At 38.9% G+C, this 20,354-nt stretch overlaps 1 protein-coding gene across 3 annotated transcripts in view; it reads right to left on the reverse strand.

The window, feature by feature from the left end:
• Positions 1 to 6,613: 6,613 nt before the first annotated feature.
• Positions 6,614 to 20,354, reverse strand: part of ESF1 (ESF1 nucleolar pre-rRNA processing protein homolog) — a 61,137-nt gene continuing 47,396 nt past the window's right edge. For all 3 annotated transcript variants that reach the window (XM_050952049.1, XM_050952050.1, XM_050952048.1), the window contains 3 exons: positions 12,938 to 13,014; positions 8,572 to 8,715; positions 6,614 to 7,474 (listed from right to left, as the gene is read on the reverse strand). In XM_050952049.1, the coding sequence (XP_050808006.1) occupies positions 7,181 to 7,474; positions 8,572 to 8,715; positions 12,938 to 13,014 (515 nt within the window). In that variant the 3' untranslated portion in view covers positions 6,614 to 7,180. The remainder of the gene's footprint in view (positions 7,475 to 8,571; positions 8,716 to 12,937; positions 13,015 to 20,354) is intronic.

Here is a 20,354-nt window from a genome sequence, read left to right on the forward strand (position 1 = left end):
TAACCACATCCTATCCACTGATTAACAGCCATGGCTGTTTTTGTTTATAGCAATTTTTTAATATTTGTAAAAACGTGCTATATTTACAAGTTTTGCAAACTGGTGTATTGTACATCCACAAAACAGATGCTAGGAGCATAGACAGAGGCCACGCTACCCCAGCGATACGCTTTCCATACTCCCATGGAAGAACTATGGCAAAGACTGAATGTATTGACTCGCCCGTTGACTTAATTACTCCAGTCCACATGAATGGCGGTAGCTACTTCAGCGGGAGAAGGTATCCTAACGCTATAGCACTGTCAACACTGGCACTTAGATCGGTGTAACTTTTGTTGTTCACGGGAGTGGCTTATCACTCCCCTGAGAGACATATGGATGTAAGCTATAGTGTATACATGGTCTAAAGTAGGTACAGCACCTCACAGATGTAACTCTCAATGACTAGAGTTTGCAAATAACTATTGATATTATAGGCTGCTGCACATTAGTTTGTATTGCTTTCATCTATAATCCAGTGGCATGGGCTAGGAAATGGTCTTTAGCTAACTTAATCAAGGATGTTTTGTTCAAAAATTTCACTCAAAACTGAATTCCATGGCTACTTTCTCTCTTGGATAATTAGCAAAACTTTCTCAAAACTCAAGAGGGTAGGTCACCCTCAACAAAGGAGGGATTTCAGATTAAATGGTGGACTGAGACCAAATGACTTCCAGGCAAAATACATCAAAACAAAAATCCCTAATATAAGACAGTCTGAGAACTTGAATATTCAAGCAAAGCAAATAACATGTATCGGACTGGAAACTGAATACAGCACCATTTACACCAGACATTGCTATTTGGTATGGCAAATCTCTCTGGGAAGGTTCCATGTAAATGCAGCTGCAAAATACAATCAACCATTTTTAAACCCATACCTATCCCTTTTCAAGTTTCTATTTATACATTTTTGTCTACCATGTCTTATTCTGGCTGTTCAATACAGGCTGGGCTTCCTTGCCATCTCTGGACACAAGTCCAAAAACAAGAACAGAGTAATATGGTTCAAAATAGCTTACCGGAACTACTACTTCCAAAGAGGAAAGCCAATATGTCTATATGCGCATGTGATACAACTTACAATTTGATGTCAGCTCCATCAGCACTGCTGACCTTTTAATTTGTTTCCTCAAATCTTTTTAAATCTTTCCTTTATAATAGTTCTGCTGGAGAACTAAGCGGATGGAATCTTTGCTATTCTGTCTATCTTAGGGCTTCGTACTGCGGCCCATCACCATAGTAACTGGGCACATTTCATGTAAGATCAGCAACAAGACGTCCCTAGTGAACTTCATGCAATGTCTGGCACTTCTCCCCTTTCCAAGTTTTTGCTTGGGATAGGGCTTTTTTTGGTTAGATTTTATTAATTCTCATCCTCTTTTTTGAGGGGGATGTTAGGGATTTACTGCTTAAAGAGGGTTTTGGTGGTTTGAGTATCATTTTGATGGTTTAAAGGCTTTTTTGAGGAGGAAGGTTACAGTGTTTCTTAAAGATGGTCAGACTCTGGCTTTGCCTGATCTCTGGAAATTGGTTGCAGAGCTGAAGCCCCTGGAAATGCTTTGTCCTATACTCTGAAACCCTTCATCCTAAGCTTTACCATCTGCGTTGTCCTGGAGGAGAACAGCAGTTGCAATCATTGATAGATCAAAATTCTGTCTCTGATGTAACTAGGGCTTAATCCATTCATTAAATTGCTTTGAAAACGAGGACCAAGGCTTTAAACATGCACAGGAACCTGACTGGGAGCTAGTACATGGATCTGAACATAGGCCTGAGGTGCTCATAGGCACCTAAGTCATGGGGAAAGCAAACCGTCACATTCTGTACCAGATGGACCCTGTTTGCACCATCTCCACATTCAGCTTCAGATACAGTGAATTACAGTAATCCAGCCTGGAGGTAACAAATACATATAGCCAGGTCTTCATCTGGGCAGAAGGGACTAAATTTTCTAGCAAGCTGGAGGTGACAAAATGCATTTTTAGAAACTGATATTACCTGGTCATCCAGGATTAATGCATGAAGTGAAAAAGAATCTTTAAAAGTTTCACATTACTTTGATGAATGGAGGATGTGCCCCTTTGAAAGGTAGAGACAACATCTCAGCTAATTCTTTGTAACATTTCCTCTTTCCAACCAGCATCACTTCTGTTTTGCCTGGGTTCAGTTTGAGCCAGCTGCTCTTCATCCAAAAGCTGGTGTTCTTGCAGGCATTCTGACATCTTACAAGCACTAGTGGTTGTGTCAGTTAAATATATATAGTTATATATATTTCATCATCAGCAGCATGCTGTTGGCAGCTGAGTCCACTATCTCACCCAGTCATCCCATGTAGATATTGAAGAGGAGAGAGGTATGAATCCCTATGGGATTCTCGGGATGAAGGTGGTCAGGGATCCACAGGATGTGCTATACCCCAGATTTTAGAGTCCCCAGGCAATGCTTTCAAAACAGAGTAGAGTTTATTAGTTACCTGGAACACAGAATCTGAAGTCCTGAAGTTAACATAGAGAAATAAATGTTAAGACATAATCCACCTGGCCAGGCCAGTGCCATCCATCAGCCATGCTGCTCTGGACTTTATTTCAGGTTCCCTTTTTCAGTCCCCAGTGAGCACTGTCAAGTCTCTTCCAAAAACCAATTACTTCCAGTCCTTTGGCTTCAGACAGAGCCACGATGAATTTACCTATCCTGCTGGTTGGAGCTTGTCACTGTTAAGGGCTGATTGTTCAGTCATTGTGGCTTTTCATTGGCTCTCTGGATCCTCCATTGTTTGGAGTTTGTTTCAACCAGTTCTTTAATGACCTGTTCATTCCATCCAGACAGCCAGGTGACACACATACCTCATATCTTCTGTTCTGCCCCAAGAGCAAACTTAGCCCTCTCTCTTCCACCGTACTGGGTAGCAATGCAAAGTATAGAGGCAAAATGAAGTACAAATAAGATTCATAAAATTATTACAGAGAATTCTCACTTTGTCACAAGGGTCTTCAGAGAGGAGGAGCCATTCTGAGTTCTGCTGGAGAGAAATGACTGGAGCCACCGTAGTGCCTGGCCATCTATTCAGGTTATCAGTATCTTGCAGTCCACTGTGCCAAAGGCCAGTAGTATGAGCATGGACATCTTGTCTGTATCCATGGCCATGAGATCATTTTGTAGTGCCATTAGAGTTGTGCCTGTTCTGTGCCCTGGTCTGAACCCTGATTATGAGGCATCCAGGTTGCTGGCTGATGTCACATTGTTGCCGTTTGGTGATTACTAATCTTCTCAAATTATTTTGGCCAGAAATATGAAGCTGGGCACAAGATGGTGGTTAGAGAGGACTTCACAGTCAAATGAAATTAAATAAATTGTCATTTTCATTTCTGATTTGACTGTTAGGCACATTTTTAAAACATCAGGAACAGGGTAACATTTTTAAGAGCCCTGTAACTCAAACAGCTTTCTTTTAAAATTTTCCTACACCCAGACCTCACTCAAAATAAAGAGAAAATGGAAATGAAAATAGAGCTTAGAATGGAAGAAGCCTTCTTAAATTTTAACTGAGTCCCTACCAAGCAACTTCTTCAGTAATTTCCAGCATAGTGGGAGTGCATACTATTTTATTAACAAACCTATACACATAAGCAGAATCCATATGAACCCAAAATAGCTCAGTGTCACAAAATTATCTGAATAAAAAGCATAAAAATCCATGTTTTCCCACAATTAATATGAGATGCTTCGTTTTCCTAGCCATAATATATGCAGGTATCAGTTGAACATGTTTTACGGATATATTTACAATTTTTAAGGAAGTTTGACACCTACCAGTGCCATCAATCACAATAATAAAATAGCAATTCATATTTCTTACATATACCAAATACTTTTGTCTGTATTTTCAGAAAAAAAAATTAAATGCACAAAAATGCTGGAATGATCCTGTCAGTGCCTTGTTTCTGTACTGTTTTGGATGGTCCTGCAGTTTCAGTCTCATTTTCATTTCTTTTCAGTCCGTTTGTTTAGCCCTTTTCATGTGTTCTACAATTATCCGCCTTCTAACGTAATCTATAGCCTTGCTGCAAACAGTGCAAAACAGCACATTTCACAATGTGAAAGTTGTCCATGCCAAACTCAATGACATGGTCTTTAGGGGTGATTTTTAACATTTTCAGTAGCTTTTCACAACCTTAATTACTCACATCTGGAGGCTGAAGAGACAATTGAGATGCATTAAAACACAAACCTCTATATACCGTTGAATAACCGCTATATGTGGAAGCAGCTTATTGGAGTATTATTTAGCAATGTAAATTTAAAGCGCATTCAGGAATCAACCACAAGAGGGGGAGATTGCATGTACTGAATAGGCGACTGGTACTTTCAGTACAATTTAATTAATATATATTTTTATTTTTTCCACAAAATATGAAACCAAAGATTTTCTGTAAAAATGCAAATGGATTTCTAGGATCCCTGCTAAAAATTTAAATTGGAGCCACAATTCTTATGCACTTCATTGACCCTATTACACATTCAATTGCCATGCACTTATCCAGCTGCACAGACCTTAAAAAAACCCTGAGATCTACTCCCTGTACATCCAAGCTTCTCCCCCTTCAGCTTAGTGGTAGAACATTTTCCTGCACTGGGTGAGGGACAGTCCTTGAAGACTGAACACTCAGTACTTGCTTCAGGCGTTGAATTTATAACTCTCCCTTATGTGATCAATCTTTTCACAGCACCAGCATTTAGTTAAACTGCTAACTTCCCCCCCCCACCCCCTTATTGCTATTCTTTCATTTTACAACTCGATAACTTCTTGGACAGAAAGATTATGAATCAATTTAGAATCCCTCTTTTCCATCGTGCATATTAGATATGGATTTGTACTTAGCGCACTCACGGCTGATACCTGCTAAATGAAGAAGCTACCTCTTCTGCTGGGCTGCTGCGTGAGTCTGCACTTTCTGCAGGAAATTGTACTATAAGTTGCCCTGCTTCCTTTTGTTTCGTTTGAATCTATGTCCAAGCTGAACATCAGTAAATTGGTCCATGGTGTACACTGAAGTCCTCAGTTCTGGTGGGGTTTATTTCTCTTTGCTCATGGCAGGTAGCTGAGCCTGGGCTAGCTCAGATGTACCATGTATCAAGAGCTTGTTTGCACTGGGTAAGTTCTGTAGCACCACCTGAGCTGGTTAACGGGTCATGGTCTATTAATTTGTCCAACCATTCAGTTGAGCTATTTTAGAAGTGAATCTGGAGGCTTTCCAGTAAAGCTGCACAAGTGATCAATAAAATGTAATTTTGGCTCTTCACTTCCAGAACTCCTTTATACAAACTCTCGTGAAATCACCTGTTTCTATTTCCACATTACATTTCTCACTGTACTCTTCAGTTTTTACCACTAATTACCTGGAATTGAGTATGTGGTTTCTCTCATTTTCTTGATCTGTCTGCATCAAACTGGTTTTGCTAAAAGTTAATATTTTGACATTGAAGGACCATCTGCTCCAGTGAACATCCATCTGTATTTATTTCATGTGTGCAAGACATTTTGATTGGTTGACTGCTTTTAATGGTTGGTGTAGTGAAATTTTACTTGCATACCAGTTTCTTTTATTAGATATATGGTTAAAATATTTTCGTTGGAGGAGGATTTTTTTGGGACACATTAACCGTTCCGACAAACTAATTTTGTAAACAGGTTCAGACTGTATTCTTTTGGTATGTTTATCTTTATACATTGCATAGTGTCAAGTAGCAGGTGCAGCAATTGACTATTTCCATGCACTTACCTCCTTTAGAGTACACTGCTGGTGGGTTTTTTTTCCAGACAACCTGTAACATTTTATCAACCAGTTCTGCTACTAAATTTACTGTCACTGGGCCTTCTCAAGCAGCTTCATAACAAGAGTGCAACATTCCTGGCTGCACTATTCAGGGTTCTCGTGCCCAAGCAAAGAGTTAGATAAATACACCAGTAGCTTACAGAAATAGAGCTGCTTCGGGAGGTAGCAGCTCATGAGCTTGTTCACAATTACTGAAATGTCTCCAGCCCCACAGTTCTGACGAGTGCTTTGTCTTATCTCTGACAAAGTTTAACTGGCTGCATTTTTATCAGAGTTGATGCAGCAAAGAGAACTAGAGGAGGATGACATACTGGATGAAATGAGTCCACCCTTCTGAAAAACAGGCCATTTGTGCTACTCTTCTATCACACATTTTTCCACTGTTCCACTAGGGGTAGCACTAACATAGCCCTGCTCTGGTATTTTTAACTGTGTCATATAGGTCTGTTTTGGACATCTTGTCTACACTAGCACTCCTAGCGTTGCAACTATTAGTGGAGTTACACTAACAGCAATGCAACTCTGGGAGAAATTTAAGAAAATGCCTAATATAGATACAAGCTTATTTAGATGACGAAAAATGGATTTTGATACCTAACTTTGGGCATTCAAGTTTGACCTTAATTGTTTCATCTTCCCTGTTGTAAATGAGAATCTCTCCTAAATCAGAGAATTTCACTAAATGTTTCTGAAGTGCACTGGAATCCTTAGAAGATTATAGAAGTGAAAAGGATTAATGAACTACAATATATTTTTATTCATTATTTCACAAGTTATCCACATAGCTCATGACTAAGAAACAAAATTCATCCAACCCATCTCCACTTTCAGTTATATTAAAATTATCTTCATCAGTAACATTGTATTTACAGACTCATGGAGTATTAAAAACACCATTATGAAATTCCAAAGTTTTTTTAAAATCTAAAAATCATATCAGGACCTGAAGTCACACTCGTTTATAAAGTGTCCATTACTACAACGAAAGAAGTTCTTTGCAGCCATCTTTAACATTTCTATTAGTTTTAACTGAAATGGTGTTATGAAATCAACAACTTAGGTAAATTAATTTTGTTAAACATGTTGCTGTTTGTGAACTATTTTACAAATATACTATTCCGAGGAGGTATTTGTGGGAGGGGAAAAGATAGTATTGCAAGCCGTTGTCTATAGTTCATCCCCAAGCCCCAACACTGGCACTGATTCTTCCCAGTTTATGGGATTCAACATCCATAAAGTTCTTACGAATTTTGCCATTTTGTAATGAGTACAGACTGGACTGAGGAAAGCCAAACAATTGGACATTATTTTATTTTCAGTTTCTTTCTGGCTTGAAATTCTTCTGTTTTATTTTTGACAGATTTTATTAGCATTGATAAAGCAGGATCTACAGCTTTCTTAGTGATGTTTTCCTTCTTTCCAATCTCATTCTCCTGTATCTGCTTTGCAAGATTCTGTTGCTTTTGTTCTCTTTGGCGAGCTTTCTCCTCCAAAAACTTTTCCACTGCTTTTGTCTTTTTGAAGTTTGGATCACAAGGGTCCAAATTAAACAAGTGGGAAGTATACAGTGCTTGAAACCTTGTATCAGCAACGTTCACCTGAAGACAGAAAAGAGAACCTATTTCGGTTAACCATTCTACCAATGAAAAATAATATTGAGAAACAGGACAGAAAATGTAATATACCAGAAAATATTGCAATCATATTTAAATGACAGACTGTGTACAAGATTTGGGCAACACTAATTGCTTAAGTCAGATCTTACTTAAGCTGGAACCGAAACTTTAATATTTAAATTTCAAATGGTAGTTCTCAGAATTTGGTCAGGCTGATTAAATTAAACTACATACTCAAGGAGGTTGAATTTCACTTAAGTGTGGGGGATTCCTCTGTCCTTTGCATTGTGTGCAAGGTGGTGTGGGAGAGTCAACAACATACAGGAGACACACCTGTGTAAAACCTGTATATCACAAAAGGTGGCCCAACGAAGACATTCCTTGTTGGATAAGAATAAGCGAGTAGGGAAAAAGAGTCAGTGCAGACAGGCCATGGGAAGGGCAGTAATCAATATTCCAGCCAACAGATTGCATGTGATCTTGAAGAGTGAATTCTGTCTCCTTAAATCCCTATACATAGTCTGGTTTTGCTCCCTTTGTTAGGGAAATATTGCTTGTAATCTATGCCATATAAAGTGCACCCAGGTCCTATGGTGACAGGCACATGTACATGTCGGTAACAAACATTCAAAAGCAACATGGACTGATTAAAGTTGTATCCTTGTTTGATCCCAGTATTAGAATACCAGCCTTTTCCTGGTACTATAAAGAGGTTTATATTGAATTGCACTGTTAAAATGTTGTCAAACCATATTACTGAGGTACAATTCTTACATCAGAATTCCAATCCACTCCTTTTGAAAAAGTAGAGATACTACACCTGTACCCCGATATAACGCGACCCAATATAACACAAATTTGGATATAATGCGGTAAAGCAGTGCTCGGGGGGGGGGGTGCAGGGGGGGGAGAAGGAAATGGGGGAAGCTGTGCACTCCGGTGGATCAAAGCAAGTTCGATATAACATGGTTTCACCTATAACACGGTAAGATTTTTTGGCTCAAGGACAGTGTTATATCAGGGTAGAGGTGTACTAAATTCTATTACATTTCAATACTAGGAATTTGTATTAGTATTACCTGAAAGTCATCTTCTAACAACTCCTTCTTTTTCATTAGTTGTTTCTTTTTCGTCTTGCTCAGATTCTGTTGTTTTACAATCTTCTCATAGTTAAAATGTCTTCTGTCATCCTCATCATCCATCATAAGCAGTGCCATTTCAGCCTGTTACAATGAGAAGAGCCTATTCACATAACATCTTTTTGTGGGGGTATGGAATACACATGTTCCTTCTGAAACATGAGCACTCAAGATTTCCAAGCTCCAGGGGAACAGTTGTCATTTGTAAACAGATTGCAAGCAATTATACAACATAGTAATGTTTATTATAAAATTAAATAGGACTTCTAAAACATTTAGAGAACTGAGGAGGAGGAAAACTTCAGTACTATTCAATAAGTGTTATACTCAGTAGTACAGCACAGCAGGTAAAGGTTTTATTCTCATTTCCACAAGGCTGTTAGATCTATATTCAATGTAGTCTCTTTGTAGGATTGTGACATGGGCTACATTCCACAACCATCTGTGCTTACCTTAAAGCATTTTATTTGTTTTTAAACTCTCATATAGCTGGTTTTTATTTTTAAATAAAGAACAACCCAAAAAGGTTTCTCTCTAATTAAATATAATAATTGTCACTCATTTTCATAGTGACCATATGGTTAAACATTCCCCTTACAAGAGTTCAGAGACTTATGTGATCTCAACACTGACATTTATAACATAGAAATGAAAAAAGTTTCAAGACAATTCTTATCTTATGAAAGATGGTTTTTACTTGTAAAAAAACAGATGTTTAAATAAAAAGAAGAAATTAAGTTTGGGGCGCACACTAACAAAAACAAAGAAATTCTGTGATTAAAGTGGATACTTTAAACTCCATTCACACTGATGAGAAATAAGAACCCGATTCCAGGGCATGAATTCAGGACAATGCTAAATAACTTTGAATAGTCTAACTTAGCTATTTCTACAAATGGGAAACAACTATTTAAGCATAACATTAGTTAAAGAAAAAAGAAAAATTAACTTTTACTGGAGTGGAATAACTAAGCCTTTAGGGAAGGAAATTATCAGACATTTTTCATTTCTGCTAGCAGTATGTCTCACAGTTCTTGACATCTGGGTCAGGATGAATTAAAAAAAACAAATCAATGATTTATTTTTTGGGAAAAAAATGGTAAAAAAGCAGGTTTTTATTTAAATCAGATTTTTTCTTATTAAGTTACAAGTTTTCCTCATAAAAATAAACCTGATTAAAATGAAATCTGAATGTAATACAAAATACGTTAAGGCCTAAGCTTATTACAGTCTCTTAAAACATTTAAATAAATATGCTGAATCCATGAGCCACTATCAAAAACTTTAGTTAAAGGCTGCTTTTTTATATAAAGAAAAACAAGGGGAAAACATCTAGCTTTGAAGTAAAGCTTCAGAATTATAGAACAATAGGTCTTGTACTATGTTAAGGCCGTGATCCACTGGGAAATCTGGGGGCTGTACTACGGGATGCAAGAGACTGGCAAAGTTCTCATAGGCATTGGGACCCACCCTCTGATTCCATGAGACACCATCATGCATCTCATTAGGATTATCCACTGAGCCCACCCGGGCATACTCCTATTGTATAGTGGTTCACTTTTCAAATTATGAATATTTATGATTTCACCCATCATTCACTATTTTCTAACATACTAAAAATGTACAGTTAATACGAATTTGAAAATGTTCAACTATGTAATTGTTTAAATAAATGTGTATAATTACAGCGTACCCTCCTAGGTAGCAGAAAAGATGTACCAAATCTAGTTTAAAGGCTCTGTTTAGTTGTAAATTAACATGTTTTAGTGGGCATATCAACCAGCAAGAACGCATCTCTCTTTAGAAAAAAAAAGTAAATTGAATACTATTAAAATCGATTATTTAAATTGAAGATTTCCACTTGGTGTTTTAAATTGCTTTGATTTAAATTAGGGCTGTCAATTAATTGCAGTTAACTCATGCAATTAACAAAGAATTAATCGCAATTAATCACACTATTAAATAATGGAATACCAACTGAAATTTATTAAATATTTTTGGATGTTTTTCTACATTTTCAAATATATAGATTTAAATTACAACACAGAATACAAAGTGTACAGTGCTCACTTTATATTATTTTTATTACAAATATTGCACTGTAAAAACGATAAAAGAAATAGTATTTTTCAATTCGCCTCATACAAGTACTGTACAGTGATCTCTTTATCATGAAAGTGCAACTTACAAATGTAGATTTTTTTTTGTTACCTAACTGCACACAAAAACAAAACAATGTAAAACTTTAGAGCCTACAAGTCCACTCAGTCCTACTTCTTGTTCAGCTAATCGCTAAGTTTGTTGATATTTACGGGAGATACTGCTGTCTGCTTCTTATTTACAATGTCACCTGAAAGTGAGAACAGGTGTTCACATGGCACTTTTGTAACTGGTGTTGTAAGGTACTTCCATGCCAGATGTGCTAAAACTTCCTATGCTCCTTCATGCTTCAGCCACCATTCCAGAGGGCATGCTTCCAGGCTGATGATGCTCGTTAAAAAATAATGCATTAATTAAATTTCTGACTGAACTCCTTGGAGGAGAATTGTATGTCTCCTGTTCTGTTTTACCTGCATTCTGTCATATATTTCATGTACGAGCAGTCTCGGATGATAACCCAGCACAGGTTCGTTTTAAGAATGCTTTCACTGCAGATTTGACAAAACATAAAGAAGGTACCAACGTGAGATTTCTAAAAATAATTACAGCACTAGACCCAAGGTTTAAGAATCCAAAGTGCCATCCAAAATCTGAGAGGGACGAGGTGTGGAGCATGCTTTCAGAAGTCTTAAAAGACCAACACTCATGTGGAAACTACAGAACCTGTACCACCAAAAAGGAAAAATCAACGTGCTGGTGGCATGTGACTCAGATGATGAAAATGAACATGTGTCAGTCTGCTCTGGATCGTTATCGAGCAGAACCTTCCATCAGCATGGACACATGTCCTCCGGAATGGTGGTCGAAGCATGAAAGGACATATGAATCTTCAGTGCATCTGACATGTAAATATCTTGCGACGCCAGCTACAACAGTGCCATGCAAACACCTGTTCTCACTTTCAGGTGACATTATAAACAAGAAGCGGTCAACATTATCTTCTGCAAATGTAAACAAACTTGTTTGTCTGAGCGATTGGCTGAACAAGGAGGAGGACTGAGTGGTCTTGTAGGCTCTAAAGCAGTGCTTCTCAAAGTCGGGCCACCACTTGTTCGGGGAAAGCACCTGGCGGTCCAGGTTTGTTTACCTGCCACGTCCACAGGTTCGGCCAATTGCGGCTCCCATTGGCCGCGTTTCACCGCTCCAGGCCAATGGGATCTGCGGGAAGTGGCGAGGGTTGAGGGATGTGCTGGCCGCCCTTCCTACAGCCCCCATTGGCTGGGAGCAGCGAATCGCAGCCAGTGGGAGCCGCGATTGGCTGAACCTGCAGACGTGGCAGGTAAACAAATCGGCCTGGACCGGTAGGGGCTTTCCCTGAACAAGCGGCAGCCCGACTGAGAAGCACTGCTCTAAAGTTTTAGATTGTTCTACCTTTGAATGCAGGTTTTTTCTGTACATAATTCAACATTTGTCAGTTCAACTTTCATGATAAAGAGATTACATTACAGTACTTGTGTTAGGTGAACTGAAAAATACTATTTCTTTTGGTTTTTACAGTGCAGATATTTGTTATAAAATATAAATATAAAGTGAACACTAAGCATCCAAAAATATTAAAATAAATGGTATTCTATTATTGTTTAACTGTGATAAATATTTTTTTAATTCATTGACAGCCCTAATGTAAATCAATCTACCTTAGTCTGGGCTGCTCTTTTCTCTGCAGCTCACAGAGGCAGTGATTTTATATTTACTTTCAGATCATGGATAAAAGCATTGAATAACTTTGGGCCTAATACTCATGCCTGCTGAACTCCACAGGAAACATCCCCGTTTGATGGGGATTCCACATGGACAATTTTTTGATACCTGTCAGTTAGCCAGTTCTTAATCCATTTAATGCATGCTTTACTGATATTTTACAGTGCCAATTTTCTATTCAGAATACGTTGCAACACTCGAACACTTCAAAAAAAAAGTCTATTACATTTATAGAATTTCCTTTATCAACCAAATTTGTAATCTCAAAGAATAAAATGAGCATTGTTTGGAAAAACCTATTTTCCATAGAAACATGCTGACTGGCATTAATTATACTCCTATCAACAGAGCAGTCCTACTGAACCCACCGGTACTACTCACATGCAATGAATTCACAAGTATTTAAAGGATTGAGACCTATGTAATGCTTTAACACAAAAATTACCTCGTGCTTTTCTGTCTCTGCTTCTTTTTCTGGGGCACTTTCTTTTGTCTTGAATTTCTTTGATATTTTCTTTAAACCTGATCACACAACAAATAAATGAGTATTAATTCCTAAGTATGCATGAGACTAATTCTTATAGCTACAGTATATGAAAGTGTGTCTCAGTCAGCTGAAATTGATATTTCAATTTCAGGTAATAAAAGAAAAGCTTGAAAAAATAAGAAATCAGCTATGGTTAAGATCTAGCAAGGATTTTTACAGAGAACAGTATTCACTCAGTCTATTGAGTGTTTATCAGCACTCAGACTGGCAGAAGTGATGATAGGAAGAAAAAAAAGGAGGAGTGTGCTACAACTTTTTCTTCCTTCTTGCAAAGAGCAGGTGTGAGAACCACTAGTGGGGCACAGTCAGTTACACAAAGCCACTTGCTGTTCAAATTTGACACACATTATAAATCCAAAGAGAAATGAGTTTATGCTCTACACAAGTAACTGAATTCACACACATTCTCTAAAATGTTCATTCCTTCCACTTAACTTCCAGTATGGAATGGGACAATATAACAAATAGCTTAAAAAAAAGAAAAATAGTTTAAACTTATGTTTTCCTAATCTGTCCATTGACAGTACTGGCAGCTGAACCAGAGTGTAGCCTTGCTGAAGTCAAGATAAAAGGCTATGTGGGGGGGGGGGGGGGAACAAACAAGAAAATTGAAATTATTCCCCAAATTTATAGACAAGCAGTAGAAGTTATGCATGAAAAACGAACATTTGAAGGAAAGATTATCGCAGAACAAAAGGGGACCAAAATATTGTTGGGCTAATTTAAGCTCTTCTTAAATGATGTTACTCTGATGAAGTTTTCTTTACTCCTGTGCATACACTGATCCTTATACTAATAATGAATATTAATAGTAGGAAACAGAAGCCCACAATAATCAATTATTATGGAGAATCCTATTTTACAAATACTATGCAATCAAATTTCTCTCTCAAGAAAGTAGAAGGAGAAATGGTAAGCTGCCTGGATTAACTCATGCTCTCTGACCTTTGCTGAACCCATTTCCAGTAATACATTACAATCCTTTGGGGGTATTCTTAAGGAACATATTTAGATCCATTCTGCTAAGCCGGATTTCCAGAAAAGAGACTCCAAATACAAACAGGCCAAAAAAAAAAGTCTAGTTAAAGTTAATTTGCTAATTATGCTATGCAACAGGACACAGAATCTCTTGAAGAGTCCTTGAAATATTTTAAGTAATTTCCTTTTTAAAAAACTTCTCTCAACTGATTCCAAACAGCTTGCAGAGCTTGGATACGTTTCTTAGAAAGTTTTTGGGGAAAAAAACAAAACAAAACAAAAAACATACCACCACAAAATCCTGGCTGCCAATAAGAAGAACAAAGATGTACAACATCAGTTGCTCATCAAGTCCTAAATTACTGATTCAGTATCTTCAGGGAACTGTTCAGAGCAGAGCAAGTTCAAGCCCATCAGAGGGCCCCTATTCTGTAGGTGCTTGTTCTTCCTTCTCCACATATTATTCAGTTCTATGCTGTACATATAGAATTGAACAAGTTTGAAACCTTCCCCAAAATGGCTACATCAGGGATGCAAGAACTAACAGACCTGGGGAGACTGAGAAGAGATATGTACAAGGAGGCTGAAAAAAAGACAATCATAGGCAGGGCCCTACAAAATTCACGGCCATGCAAAACATGTCACGGACCGTGAAATCTGGTCTGCCTCCCATGAAATCTGGTGTTAGGTGTGCTTTTACCCTATACTACACACATTTCATGGGAGAGACAAGCATTTCTCAAAGTGGGGGTCCTGACCCAAAAGAGAGCTGCAGGGGGGGCACCAGGTTATTTGGGGGGGGGGGGCGGTATTGCCACCCTTACTTCTGCGCTGCCTTTAGAGCTGGGTGGCTGGAGAGTGGCAGCAAGTTGGCTGGGTGCCTAGCTCTGAAAGCAGTGCCCCACTAGCAGCCAGAAGTAAGCATGGCATGGCATGGTATTGCCACCCTTACTTCTGCACTGCTGTCTGCAGAGCTGGGCCCTCAGTCAGCAGCCGCCATTCTCTGGCCGCCCAGCTCTGAAGGCAGCAGTGCAGAAGTAAGGGTGGAAATACCAAGGGTGGTGTGGTATGGTATTCCCCAGCCACCCAACTCCTTTTTGGGTCAGGAATCCTACAATTAAAACACTGTGAAATTTCAGATTTAAATAGCTGAAATCATAAAATTTACAATTTTTAAAACCCTATGACTGTGAAATTGACCAAAATGGACCATGAATTTGGTATGGCCCTACTCATAGGGGGTGGCAGGAGGGAACAGAGAAGAAGACCTACCAGAAGCAAAGCATATTGTTGTTGTTATTTATTTTTATTACCATAGCACCTAAATGCCCTAGAGGTCCAGGATCCCATTGTGCTAGGTGCTGTACAAACACAGGTTCACTGATGTGGGGAGTTCCCAATTCTTACCAGAGTCTCTGGGTACATGAGGCTCAGCTTGCTCACATTCACTTCTAATATAGCGTATGGAGGAAGAATAAGGAAAGTAAGTGCAGAACTAATTGCCTCCCTATGGAGGACTGATCCTAATTAGGACTGTGTTCCACCTCCCCTCAACCCCCACCTCGCAACTATAGGTTGTGCTCCCTGTCAGAACCAACCTTGGTCTTGTAGCTTAGTGAAATTAAGACTATTTGGTTCCAAAACTGTCAGACCTTTTCTCTTTGCTGTTGACAATAAAATCATCACCACATGTAGCCTTTAAATCAGAACTGCTTTCCTAAAAAATGTGTTTTTATTCAGCCACAAATTATTGACACAATAGTGTTCATTTACCCAGTATGGAAGACTAATTCCACTTGCAGAATAGTCAGACTAGATTAATAGATTTTAAGACCAGAAGGAACTATTATATGTTCATCTAGTCAGACTTCTTGCGTAACACTTCACAGAATCTCAACCAATAATTTCTGCATCAAGTTTATAACTTCTGTTTGAGCTATAGGATCACCTTTAGAAAGATATCCAGCCTTGATGTAAAGACTTCTAGTGATGGAGATTCCACCACATTACAAGGTAAATTATTCCAATGGCTAATTAAACTCACTATTAGTAACATATGCTGTATTTCTAGACTGAATTTGTCTAGCTTCAGCTTCCAAGCATTGTATCTCATCATGCCTTTCTCTATTATCTTAAAAGAGCTGTTGACCATCGACAATATTTTTGCCATGTACTTGTAGATGATGCCTCAATCTTCTCTTGAAGTGCTATAAAATCCAAACGCTTACTCAGATTGTTTTGAAATTTGCTGTGCTCCTTTGCCAATCCTTACAGTCCAGGGGGTTCTCAAACTGTGGATCAGGACCCCAAAGTGGGCCACAACCCCATTTTAATGGGGTCACCAGGGCTGTCTTAGAATTGCTGGGGCCCAGGACTAAAGCCAAAGCCCAAGTCTCATGGCCTGGGACCAAAGCCCAAGCCCTGGCGCTGGGGGGGCTCAGGTTACAGCCCTCTGCCTGGGGTTGAAGCCTTTTGGCTTTGGTCCTCTCCCCCTCGCCAGGGGCAGTGGGGCTTGGTTGAGCTCAGGCTTCAGTCCCCCCTCTGGGGGTCATGTAATAATTTTAATTGTCAAAAGGGGGTCACAGTGCAATGAAGTTTGCAAAACCCTGTTATAATTTATAGAAACTCCAGGAATGTTTTACTAATGGCTGCATGAGACCATTCCACATGTATGCAAGATTGAACTCCATGAAAACACAATTTTTTTTGTACACATTGTATACAGATGTTTAAGGAGCTGCTCATCCTATTCCCTTGTCTAATTTGGTGGTCTGCAACAGATTCCCAACCAGTACCCCACGGTAGAACGCTGATCCATAACTATTCCAGGTCCTATACTTCTGAATTGTCAATAAATCTAATGCAGACAGTTTCTTTGATGTAGAATGACAACCCTGTTCCTCGGCTGCCCACTCTCTCTTTCCTAAAATGGAGTAATATTAAAATCCCAGTCATGTAACTCAGCCCACCAGGTTTCAGTAATACTAATTATACCAAATTCTCTTTTCATAAATGAACATTTCTAATTCCTCCTGCTTATTTCCCAGACTTTTGTCCTCTGTCACTCAGAAAACTGGAACCCTTTCTACTGAAATAGAGGTAGCCCAACCCAGACATCCTTTTCTCCCTATAGAAGATGACCCAATGTTTCACAAAACCCAAACAATCAACTATAGATCCTTTACCTAGCCAACAGTTTGATGTTAATATTTTCTACTGGCTATCTTCTCAGTTGCTGGGCAAGACAGATCTCAGGTCACCACCAATGCTCTCCTATCCTTCAGCTCCCTTGTAAGATCTTTGAAGCCTCTGATGATCTGCAAAGAATCTTCTGAAGCAGCATGCAGTGTTGTTGTAGCCATGTTGATCCCAGGATATTAGAGACACAAGGTGGTGAAGTAATATATTTTATTGTTGGTGAGAGAGACAAGCTCTTGAGCATACAAAGAGCTCCTTTTCAGGTCACTGAACATTTTGGATATGGTTGACATCCTTCTTCACATGTGTCCTGAGAAGTCCCTGTGTTTTTCTCCAGTTCTGGAATTTCAGTCTTCCAAGAGATTCTCTGTAGCTGCTGCAGAAGTACCAGAATGCGACTGGATACCTCTCCCTATGTTGAATTTCTCCTGATTCTTTTTCCACTGGTGGGCAAAGACCATCTATCCTCTCCTGCTTCTCCTTCCTTGATTGGTCACAAACTGCCAGTCCCTCTTCTCTGTTTTCCACTCTCTCCTATTCCTTTGAAACAAAACTGTTATCTGGTTGGACCTGCAGTGGTGATAGCGAGTTGTCCAAGAACTGTCTCTCTGATACTACAGAATCAACAGCTGCCCTTCAAGACCACAAACACATGAGAAAAAGGGGCCTACTCTCTGTTACAAACTCTTTCAAACTAACAGTAACTTCTCCTGTTCACCTCAGAAATTCACTTTACAACTGGTTTATACATTTAGCCTTGCAGGTCAGCTCATCTCCTCACTCACAGAGAAGATTAAGACGTCAAACACTGGGCCTGACTTATGGCCAAAGAGCCCCAGTCTACCAACCCTCACAGAGACACAGACTTCTCACCCTTCCTGTTTAGAGGCTTGAAAGCCCAGCCACACAGCCGTAGCAGAAACACACATTAACATACAGACAAAAAAGCATAATTAACCAAGCCCTTTATCTCCATGCACAGGATCCACAGCTGCTAATCAAAACCTTTTAGTCTCTCCCTGTTCCTTACACAATTATAACAATCGGTTCTGGCCTTAAAAAGCTATTAACTTACACAGTTAACAGTTTGCAATTAACTAGATCCTGGGAAAAGGATTAGAATACCAAAACTGATTTTTTACCTTTGGTCACTGATTTAAGAAATCTGCCATAAAAAAAGCATACTATTTTTAATAGCCATACCCAGCTGTTATTTACTGTTACCTGGCTGTATTAATTGTGCCTGCTACATAAAATTTTGCAATAAGAACAAGGCAACCACAATGCTTTATATTTCTCTCATACTTGCATGGTTTCTTGAAATCAAGGAGAACAACCATCAGCTAAATTGTCTCCTGAAATAACTTGTTCAGGTATGATAAAAAGCAGAATGCTATTAGTATAACACTAGAATTCTAATCCCCCCCTTTCCATTTCATACAAAACCCTCATGCAATATTACAAGCTATTCTACCATATTCATGTTAATTCCTTTTCCATACTTTTCAGCTGACATGCAATCATAGTTTCATCTCCTTCAGTAAAAAAAATTTACTACTGAAAGAATAAAAGTTAGATACTTAAATATGTTAACATCCATAAAGATTTCAGAAGTATTTTTGGCTTGCCTAATAAACAAATTCATATCTGACTGATTTTTCCATTTGCTTGAAGTTTCATAGCATTAACTTTTCCTGTCCAACTCAAACAGCAGGATAAACCTAATCCTAAATGAAGGATTTAAAATTTGGTGAGCATAATTAAAAAAAAGTCAGATTCTAAACTTTTATTAAGATTTGACTATGAATTCAGGTACAATATTCAATGCTGTAAAATAGGATTTTCACAACACCCTGAAAATATCTCCCATGTGTAGGGCTTCTCCAGTTTTTGGAAACCTTAGAGCCAACTTGGGCCTTGTCTACACTACAGAGCCTTTACCAGTATAGCTACCTCATCAGAGCCTCTAGTGGAGATGTAGCGTAAGCTGACAGGAGGGCTTCTGCCGGCATAGTTACACCACCTCCCCATATGACATTAGCTAAACGGACAGAAGCACTCTTCTGTCAGCATAGTTCTGTTTACCTCAGAGGTTTTGCCAAAATAATTATGCTGGCTGGGGGTGTGTGGTTTTTTCACACTCCAAGCCAACGTAACTATGCTGGCAAAACTTTGTAGTATAGACTAAGGGCTGGTCTACATGGAAAACTAGCATCAGCATAGCTACATCTCTTAGGAGTGTGAAATATCTGTAACAATATGAATAGCTTCTTAGAGCCAGAACACTTACAGAGTTAGTAATCTCAGTTGGCATAGCTACGTCTCTCAGGGGGAAATACACACTTGAGATACGTAGATATGCTGACCTACCCCTATTGTAGACAGTGTTAGGTCAATGGAAAAAAATTCTCCCATCAACCTAGCTAACGTGTCTTGAGGAGTTGGATTAACTATAGTGAGGAGAGAAACCCTCCTGTCACTGAAGTGAGCATCTGTACTGAAGCGCTACAGTAGCGAAGCTGTAGCCCTGCACCTATGCCACTGTGGAGTACTTTAAAACCTGGCCCAGCCTCAAATACAGCAATCCATTGCTAAATTGCATCCCCACAAATTAGCTTCCACACAAACAGCAGCCTCACCCTACTTCTCAGCAAAGATTTAATACCAAAGTGCTAAATTGATCTTTCCAATGAACAGAGCCAGGTGTATGCGGCTGCATAATAGATTTTAAAGTGCTATATAACTGAGCTTCACAATCTAAGTTTTCATTTTGAATACACCGCTACCTCGATATAACACAACCCGATATAACCCGAATTCGGATATAACATGGTAAAGCAGTGCTGGGGGGGGAGAGGGTGGCGGGGAGGGGCTGCACACTCCAGTGGATCAAAGCAAGTTCGATATAACACAATTTCACCTATAACACGGTAAGGTTTTTTGGCTCCCGAGGACAGTGTTATATTGAGGTAGAGGTGTATTAACTATTTAGATATTACACTTATGTCTACTTTAGCATTTTGGTGGGAATCTCTCACTACTGCACTACCACCAGCACATCTCTACTTGTGGTAGTAATGGAAAGAGTGCTAATGGAGACTGAGCACAGACATTTTTGTTACTGTTTTGATTAACTGTC

This window comes from Gopherus flavomarginatus, chromosome 4 (genome assembly GCF_025201925.1).
Source record: "Gopherus flavomarginatus isolate rGopFla2 chromosome 4, rGopFla2.mat.asm, whole genome shotgun sequence".
Taxonomy (NCBI): domain Eukaryota; kingdom Metazoa; phylum Chordata; order Testudines; family Testudinidae; genus Gopherus; species Gopherus flavomarginatus.